The 10,383-nt window shown below is 39.7% G+C and overlaps 1 protein-coding gene across 1 annotated transcript; it reads left to right on the plus strand.

The window, feature by feature from the left end:
* The first annotated feature begins 440 nt into the window (after nucleotides 1–440).
* LOC141013589 (complexin-1-like) lies at nucleotides 441–7,777 on the plus strand. Its single transcript, XM_073487365.1, has 3 exons — nucleotides 441–513; nucleotides 1,148–1,323; nucleotides 7,583–7,777. Exons 1-3 carry the CDS (start codon nucleotides 441–443, stop codon nucleotides 7,775–7,777), a joined length of 444 nt encoding a protein of 147 aa, XP_073343466.1.
* The last annotated feature ends 2,606 nt before the right edge of the window (nucleotides 7,778–10,383 follow it).

Raw genomic sequence — 10,383 nt, forward strand, 5'->3', positions numbered from 1 at the left:
TCAGAAATATCAGATTCGTCACCACATTGTCCTGATGTCTCTTCAAAAGTATCCAGTGGTACAGGCTTACAAATGTTAAAACGCAATCTTGAACAGTGGTCTTTGGCTTGGCAAATGTTACTCGCCAGCTGTAACACTACCAAATTCCAAAGTAAAATTTCAACATTTTATTCTGGCTGGAAAGTCAGATGGGCTGCACAACTATCCACCACCACATTCGTAACCTCTCTCTCCACATCCCAACATAAAGGGCATACTTGTTCGTTGGTCGGCACTGGGCCTAAATTACATAAATGTTCAATATGAATGTAATGCTGTGGGATACTGGACTGAGGCAAAACGCACCAGCTGTGCAGTGGCATATGACGCATGTCATTTGATGCCTGTAGCTCCCACCAGATGCTCCATGCAGACCAGAGAAGAAGTCAAGATACAGTAGGATGTCTGTGCCTGAGACAGCTGTCCCAGTATCTGCGGCCACTTCCAATGCTCCGATTCAGAGCGCCTTCAGTGGTATCATTAGCATTAGAAGTGATCAAAAAAGGAGCGCAAAAGTCAGGGCTACGTCTTTCAGACCAAAGCAGTTATTACCATAATAATAAATACCTTTTTACTGCATGCTGATCTCTTGTTTAGCATATCAAACAAGGACAGACAGGAGATGGGATCAGTCGCCCGTGTCTGCTTATTATGGTCCTTTCAACAGCACTCCAAGCCTTTTGTTCTCAGGTCTTGACCCATCTCACCCAAGTGGACGCTTTGCATGAGGATGTAAATTCCTGTTGGAGATAGCAAAGTGCAAAGTGAGGTGCACAAAGGCAATCAAGAGAACTGCTAATAATTTATTGCCGTGGCTTTTATCTCAGGCTCTTGTTCGCAGTGTTCACCTCTCGTTCCCTCTATTGTCTTTGGTTCAGTCAAGGGCGGATTGAGCTGCTCTCTCACCGCCCTGGAAGAGGATTGAAATACAAAGCAATGCCAATTGAATTATCCAAATCTTTGATGTAGCACCGTTCACATCAAATGATTCACAACAGCTGATCGCTGAGATCTATTATGTGCAATTACTGTCAATTTTAAAGGTTTCTGCTTGACATTTGTTTAATGTTTCACTAATCTCTCTCTCTTATGTCACCACTGACAACAGGGGCCACCAAAGACATGGGGAAGATGCTTGGTGGGGAGGAGGAGAAGGACCCTGATGCTGCGAAAAAAGAAGAGGAAAGGCAAGAGGCACTAAGGCAACAGGAGGAGGAGAGGAAGGCCAAATATGCAAAAATGGAAGCAGAGAGAGAAAACATCCGACAGGGCATCAGAGATAAGGTAAAATATACCTCAGTACAGCAAACAAACATAACAGGTGTTTTCCGTAAAGGGTTAGGATAGATTTAAGAAAGAAAAAAATGGGAGATGACCAGTTCTACCATGTTAGCTGCTGCACGACCTCTCCAGGGCAACACTACCACTTATTTGATAAAGACCATGCATGACCTCATTATTTAAAAAAGGGTCCTGTAAGAAGGAATGTTTTTAGGGGACATTAGGGGCTGTGTATGAACATATTCAGTAGACTGTGGTGTCTGGGACTCTATGAAACTGACAGTCCTGCAAGCATCTACTTTGAGTATTGATTCCCTAGGTGTGTAGAGATGTGAAAATAAGCAGAATCTGAATGTCTCTCACAAGCTCGATTTTTTTTTTCACACAACATTTATCACTTTTCATGTGAAAAACCACTTGGAGAGACTTTCTGTAAGTGTGCCTTATTATCCCCATTCGTATGGTTGATCTTAGCTAGCCTCCCTGTTTAATGGCAGGCTTTTTGCTCCAATTTTGACTGACTATTTAGAACAGTTGAGGTAACAACGTAGCATAATGTTGGACTAGATTAGTTTGAAGCGACCCAAATGCCAGAATAAATGTTAGATGCAAACCATTGATATGTTGAAACTTACAATGTCTCTATGTTGCAACTTTATCATAAGTTTTTCATTTTATGTTGTGACAGCACTGCTAATGATCTGGTTAGGGGTTAGTAAAAGGTGTTTTGGCTTACACACACGTGGTTTGTCGCTCACAAATGTTACACCACCTCGAACAGTTATCTCTGACTGTTTGAGGTGGTGCTGTGGGCAGCTGTAGTTCAGGAGGTACAGCGGATCATCCAGTAATTAGAAGGTTGCTGGTTCGATTCCCCGCACACCAATACAATGAAGGTAGACTAGGTTTCTTCTACTGCAGGCTGAATTCAGACGAAGTTTGACTAACCCAGATTAGATCATTCTGCTGTCTCATATATTTGGTTTGCTCTAAACCTTTGCCGACCAGCAGCTTTGTAAACCCAAGTGTGCTGTTTGCTGTTCAGTTAACACATACAGGACTCCTGGGGATGAAAGTCAGCTTTAAAAGCTTTGTCCTACTGACCCTTTTCTTGTCGCGCCAAGACCATCTTATCTTTGATAAATTCATGCTTACTATTTAATTCATTGGTAATAAAATGTTAATTGATGTATCAAAGTGCAGCTTGCAGTCAAATATTCCTCTTGACGTTGCTAATATTTCATTGAATGTTTGACTTGAACATTTTCTGAGGAGTCTCACGCTGAGTTTAAAACTTTACCATCTGTAGCTCATGTAAAGCTTTCTTTGGAGGATCAGCTCTGCACTCCACTGAGTCCCAGCGATTCTTTTGAAAACAATTGTGAAAGAAAAGGGAGGAGGGAGACGGAGCGATATGACAGCATATCTTTGGAAAGTGTTTGATTATAGTGAGCGGAGAGGGGCTGACTAAGCGTGACTGTCTTCACTTCAACTGAGGCGAGCCTTTGTTGGAACAAGTCTGAGAGTGAGAGAGAGGCCGACTGAGACAGATAGCGAGAGAACGAAACAGAGCGGCATGAAGGGAAAACAGAGAACAAACAAGGGAGCAGAAGGAGGTACAGAGGAGATATCCATCAACCCATCACACCAGTGTTGTTTTCTGTCATAATGTCAGGAAGAAACAATTTTGGTGTTGAAGTAAGATTTATCTTCTTAAAACTTGTGCAAGAGTGCCTTCAACCGTTCAGTTAATCAGGCTGCTTTGTTTGTTTATCTCACCCAAATCCTGCAGAAATGTGTGTTTGATTTAAAGTCAAAAGGATAAATAACTGATATCTTGTCTATCTGATCAGCTGCCTCTCTGTTTTGCATTAGTTGATAGAGGTTTTTGTGGGAAACATGATGCCTTCTGTTTTTTAATTAGTTATTCCTACATTTGCCAAATGTGGCAGCCTGAGTGGTTGGTGTACAGTTAATATTAAGCCAAATAACTTGGTTAAAGTAAAGGAACGCTAATGATCATGTTTAAATAACAAAAACAGGACAGCCTTCTCTCACAGCCAAAGCGTGTAATAGAGGATGGATTGGCTCACCTGGGGGCAAAAAGTACAGGCGTGTATGACCGTGCAGCACCAGCAGAAGTGAAAGAGCCAGAAAGTCCTCAATGGGAGGCGGTTTTAAGTATTAGTTTTAAGCAAAATTATGATCTTTTCCTCGACCTAACCAAGTAGTTTTGGTGCCTTTATTTTGAAGGTTTAACCAAACATCGCATTCCTAAAAACCCCAAGCCAACATAAAAATATATATATTTATGGAGAGTGCCAACGTCATGAATATTCTGATAATTATGAGAAAATGCCTCTTTGGGGACTAATGAAATTAATATACTTCTTTTACCGCCTCTTAAGTCCCCAGTGACAAGGTGTATAGAGGGGCTTGGGTTTCAAAGATACCGCACAAATAAGCACGGCCCTGATGCAGGCAGCCTAGTTAAATGGTGACTTTTGATGCTCACTCAGTTGTAGAATCACAATTTCCCTCAACTCGAAAGAACAAGGGCAACTAAGAACTCTCGACAGGACCTTAACAGAGCGGAGATTCTGGCTGAGAATCTGTTTGGTTGAGGTCTGCAGAGTGTCAAGGACACTGAAGAATCAGATATGAGAATGAGACTAACCTGGGCGTCATTCCCCGCTTCTCTTAAAGGAATAGTTCACTTTAGAACTAAATTCAGTCATTATCGACTCACCCTCATACTGATGAGAAGTCCATATAATGGGCGTAAATGTGCCCGAGATGAAAAGGTCCATAAACTACACAAAAACTTTGTAATATTCCTCCATACTGCTCGTCCGCTGCAATCCAAGTGTCCTGAAGTGGCGACATCCAGAGTTTACTTGAAACGACGTCATTTAGTACATTTTTCTAGCCTAAACAGTCACTATACTATATTTGCCTGGAGGCATGCTCCCGCGTGCACACGAGTCTCCTTCACAGCCATATGCACTACGGAAGCCGCGCCAGACAAGATCAACAGAACTCGCGATAGATACACACCGGTATTTACATCCTGCTGTGAGCGACCGAGTGACACACAAACACAAGAGGGATCTGCCTGCACTAGTAATTTTAAACTTTGAAACTCACAGCAGGATGTAAATACCGGTCATTGACGCTCGTTATATGGATTATTGCTGCAGGAGGGTACCCCTGCGGGTCTCCAGCTGCACTTTGAGGAATAAAAAACTACACCGGACTTCTCATCAGCATGAGGGTGAGTCGATAATGACTGAATTTCGTAGAGTGAACTATTCCTTTAAGCCTTCACAAAAGGGCGTCATCACACTCTGATTGGCTAAGAGGAAAAGAGGTGATCTGAATCCACCGCAATCAGTCCAGAGGGATTTTGAAATTCAGCCAAAATAAAAAAAGATAACAAGAACTACACAATTGGACTGCCACAGATATAATCTCTGCTCTGTCTTTCACTGATGGTTTTATTTGCTGCAGCTTCCTGCTGATCGATCGTTGCCCCACACTGACTTAAATGTTAGAGCAGCATCATTTTTTTTTTGTTTTGTACAATACCCAACTCGGTATTTATTGCTGATGCATTATTCTTGAAGAAAAACATTCACAAAATACGACTAAGGATCACAAAGTCTGCTCTTATTAGCTGACAGGATGAAGAACATAGGAGCTGAAAAGGGCTCACTGGCTGCCAGATGAATCATTTAAAGCCAGTGTTGAGTGAAATATTCGACCAGAATTAAAGCAGATGTCAAACCACCAACCAGCTGCTATTGTTTGTCCGTGCTCTTTGGCACTGAACGCCTTCTGTTAAGAAGATGAATCTATTTTTTGTTTATTTATTTTCAAATCATTTTCATGTCTTTAGCCCGCCAGAGGGTCTCCCAGTTTCCTTGAAGACATCACTTAGACATATCAAAGGATGGTTTTAGCCATGACAGAAGATGTTATTGAGATGCTGACTCTAATAAAACTAATTTAAATAATGTAAAATAAAAGGTGAACAGCCTTAGTGTTCGCATACTATTTGACTTCCTTGAATAACCCCAGTGCTCCACTCTAAAAACACACAGGTCATCCTGCTCCCTCCTCACATCTTCACAGCGGAAATAGACACTAGCAGTCTATTTATAATATATTTATCGCAGCAGAATCACATTAACGTGCACCTGGGAGAGCAGCAAAGAGGTCATGGAGGAGTTGAGCTCATTTTACGCATCTGTGCCTCAAAATCAACCATCGCTCAGCCTGTTGACCTCCCTGTGCTCTGCAACCTTTTCCTTGCAGTCCAGCTGTATTGATTTTTCTTAAACCAGAACCACAAATACAGCAAATATATTTGAGGCAACAGTGGACCAGTAATGGAACGCAACTACATTTACTGAAGCAAACTGGAAGCAAGTTCACCACAAGGGACATTTAGTAGCTGTAGTATCGTAGGTCTTTAAATTTTGATTCTTCTGCTGAAGCACTTATGGGTTTACAAGAGCTTTCAACAGTATCTTGTGGTCGTCATCAGTGTATTCTCACGCAGAGATTACTCAAGCTGCACAATACTCCTTGAGAATAGAAGTCTTTTGGGGCCCAGGATTCTGTAAGCTAATTGTTAGCATTGTTAACACACACTGAGATCCTGTTATTGGAACATAAAATATCCAGGACGGTCAAATTAGACCAAGCAGCCGTTAAAACTCCCAAACACATAAAAACAAGCACAAAAGCCCGAGTCCTGCTGTTCGTGCAGGATCCGAAAAGCTCCACTACACTGTGCTTAAAGTTGAGGAGGAGGCAGCCTGCAGCTAATTCATGCAAATGAAGAAATGTGAATTACTTTGCAAGAGCAGTAATCATTTTCAACCAATTTACCTCAAATGCATGAAATGATCATGTCACGCCTCACACGTCTCTATCTTTAGAATAAAAATTGCCACATTTTGAAGTCAGTCACAGTGTTCACAGGTTTCTGCAGCACAGGAGCGGGGGAACGCCTTACAACCTGCTTTCTTTTGAAGTGAAGGAAGAAGTTGTTGCCACCTTTATTCTAAACACAGAAATGGTACAGTGTTCAGGGTGCAAGGAAATCACATTTCTGTCATGGTGCCTCACAGCTGCAATTCACAGTTTCTTACTGAATTGGGAACTATTTAAAACATTTGGGTTAAGGGGACCACTTAAAAGGTATTAGAATGTGGCTTTAGGGCAACAGCGATTAGCTAAGACACAGAAATACACTGGTTATTTACAAGTAGGGACACAGTTTGAGCAAAACCTGAGCTTGTTACTGGACATGATGTCAGCAAAAGTGCTTGAAAGAAATAGTTCAACATTTTGGCCAATACACTTATTTCCTTTCTTCCATAACACCTTTGTGTGAGTGCTCTAATTATGCCAGGAGGCAATTAGCCTAGCTTATCTTAAAAACTACAGGGGAAACAGCTAGTATGGTTCTCCTCCCAAAAAAATGTGGTTTTAGGGGAAGTTGTGTGTTGGAATTTTATCTCTCCAGGAGTGGTGCCATCCCGGCATTTCCCCCAGCTGTCAGTCTACATGCTAAGTTTAACTAAAGCTGAATCATTTCATCTAAATCTTAGCAAGAAAGCAAATAAGCATCCTTCCCAAAATGTTGAAATAATCCTTTAAAGGTTTGTTTAAAATACTAACCCTACCTCCAGATTCTAGAAATTCACTAATTGAAAAAAAAAATTGATCAGAAGTTAAATTTATTAGTCTTAATTCAACCGTTTTCTCATAAAACTAGGACTTTATCTTCAAAATTTTGAGACATTCTAGAAATGGCATGACTTTAATCTGAAAATATCCCAATTTTATTCTGAAATTATATCCTAAAATGTTTTATTATGAAAATATTATGGATAATTATAGACAGGATAATAATTTTCATCTTCCTGAAAATGTTAACTTGATCCTTAACTAACACAACTGTATACTGAATATATTACAACTTCACTCTCGATATATAATGGATTTATCCTTCAAAAAATGACTGCCTTATCTTAAAACATGACAACTTTATTCTGACAATATTAGTCTTTTTTAACAATACATATTTTGACTTGAAAATTCATTCATATACAAAAGTAACATTATATATATGTTAAAACATCACCTGGAGAAACTTAAAACAATGTCAAAAGCCCAAAGTTTAACCAAGAAAAATAAATCTCATCCTTATTAACATGGTTTCCTGTTTTTCGTCTTCTCTCTTGTGCAGTATGGCATCAAGAAGAAGGAGGAGAAGGAAGCCGAGGCAGCGGCTGCGATGGAGCAGGCCTCCGAGGGCAGCCTGACCCGTCCGAAGAAGGCGGTTCCCACTGGCTGCGGCGACGAGGAGGAAGAGGAGAGCATCGTGGATACGGTCATGAAGTTCATCCCGACTCCGCTCATGGATATGTTCAATAAAAAGTAACAGTGCTTTGGGTGAAATGTGATTAACTTATCATCTAACCAAGACTAATGCCGTACCTTTCTTCACCCCCACGCCCCCACCCCCCCACCCCTTCAACCCAACTTCTAAGTGTCCTGGAGTTGAGCAACGTGTCATGAATTTGCCTTTCATGTAAAATATCTGATCTCTGATGGAGATACGTACTTTAATCTCTCATACAGAGCATCTCTCCTGATAACCTGTGATTATAATCTTATTTTAAAAGTATGTATCACCTTCACAGATCTTTACTTCAAGGCAAATCTCATACCACGTTTTCAAAATGTCAGCACTTAGAATGAGACCAGATATCACCCATCATCCACCCTTTTTGTTTGTAAATAGCCTCGGGTTATAAAAAAAAAGAGAACTATATAAGAGTGAAATGTGACATATAACAAGATGACTAAGAGTATAAGCCATATTTTTAACGTTTGAGAAATTATCCAAATCATATCAAAATTTAATTGAATTTTCCTTTTCTGTTCTTGCTAATATTTGATACATACAGTGTATATAAAAAACATTTTTATTAGTTCTCCACTGTGAGGATCCACCCCATAAACTGTCCCTCATGTTCTCATTGGTTTATTGTGACTGTGTAATGATATGAGCACTGGTGGAGTCACCTGTAAAACCAGGAAGTGAAGGAATTCATTTGAAAATGAGAGTTTTATTTGTTCTGCTTTCGTTTTTTTAAGCATGCAGTGAACTTTTGTGAAGTGAAGTACACATATGGACACCATTTCATTTGTTATGATGAAGCGAAATACATTGATATTTGAGGCAATAACTGGTTTTCCATTTTTTATTTGATCGACGTCTCGTCCACCATTTACAGTAAGCGATAATTGACTTTGTGTCTGAAATGTTCCTCCATGGGGAAAACTATAAACGTTCTCCATACAAAGCAGTTAGACAACATTCTTACTATAAATTCACTTGCTATACATGTTTGTGGTTTGAACGTTCAGTTTTAATGTCCTGTGGCAGGTGTCGCTCGCTCTGCTTTTGCAGTAGGACGTGTACGTTTTAAACCAGGCATTGATTTCTTTTGACATTTCCATCAACTTTTTGTAAAAAGAAAAAGAAAACTTCACAAACACAACAATGTTGTGAACACACTATATGTGAACAGACAGTGACAATAGTGCAATATATTGTTCCAAATGAAGTTGTCCTGTGTCCGTTGGTTTAACTGATGGGAGTGATAGTCCCAAATCAGCAATAACAGACAATCTTCATTGTTGCGTGTTTAGACTTAACTCCTTAATGTGTTAGTCGATGTTAAAGGCACACACGTGTCTGCATAGTGACAGTGAAGCCTTTGTAGGTCAGACATATTTGATTAAAAAAGAGAAAAGGGGGAAGGTGGGATGATTTGTTCTATGTTGTAAAACAAATGTTCAGTCATATGTTACGGAATGAAGAGCACAACCAGGATTTGTGTTCGAAACCACAAATCACGAGGCAAACTGCAGGTTCTCAAAGGCAGACATCAACAAAAACATGCAGAGAAATTAGATGAAATAATGTTAAACAGAAAATGTTTACCTGCTGGAGTCCAGTCTGTCCTGCTGGTAATTTAATGGCACAAATTTAAAGGGATAAAATCAAATGTTTCTCCATATGCCTTGTTTTATTTTTTATTTTTTTATTTCTCCCTTATTCCACAGTGTCTTGTTAAAACATTCCAGATATTTCAGACATTCCACTAGACTCGTGCTGGTAACACTCAAACCTAGATATTTACAGTCGATGCCTTTGTTAGCCTACAAGTACATCACGATGAATAACTTAAATTCGATGTTGTTATAACCTGGAACTAGACTCTAGAATGAATCGAATACGACCAAGTAAAGAGTTATTTTAGCTGCCATGTACAGAAAAAAAATCCCTAGGGGAAGCATCAATGTGCTGTTAGCGGAGATCAGTTCAATCTTGTGATACAATTTTGTTAGGAAATGTTTTTGTGATTCACTTGCGCACAGTAGCTTACGGTTTTCTAAACCCGCTTTTCTGTCACATTGCGACTGTTTTTATTAAGCTAGCTAAACATGAGACAAAACTAAACCTGAACTTGTGCTTTCCTGTGGCATAGACAAGGGAAATGTACCTTTTATCAGCGCTTTGTGAGCTCTGTAATCATGTTGAGTATATATTAAAAAAAAAACATCCAAGGGCACAGTGTGGTTAGAGCATATTTATTGAACTTTCTGTGATTTTATTGTACTTGTAAACTGCCTTTGCTAGCATCCATTCAAACAGTGTGTTAGCATTTAGTTAGCAACTGATGTTTACAGTTATGGAACCATGCATCAACACTCAAATCCATCGTCAGAGCAGTTATCCAATCAAACCAAAGAATAGTGCTGGTAGTAGTAGACTTAGACAAGAGGTTTCATTCTTTTAATTTACTACATTTCTTATTTATTTTGAAATTCTCAGGTATTCTTCCTTTCAGTTTTATAGAACCATAACTAGCCTTCTCTTAGCATAACTAAAAATTTGATGATTTCATTGCCAGGGGCCTCAAGAAAGCCGACACCAACTTTTATTTATGAGCAACATATCTCTTGTTTGGCCCG

This window comes from Pagrus major, chromosome 18, assembly GCF_040436345.1.
Source record: "Pagrus major chromosome 18, Pma_NU_1.0".
In the NCBI taxonomy this organism is placed as follows: Eukaryota; Metazoa; Chordata; class Actinopteri; order Spariformes; family Sparidae; genus Pagrus; species Pagrus major.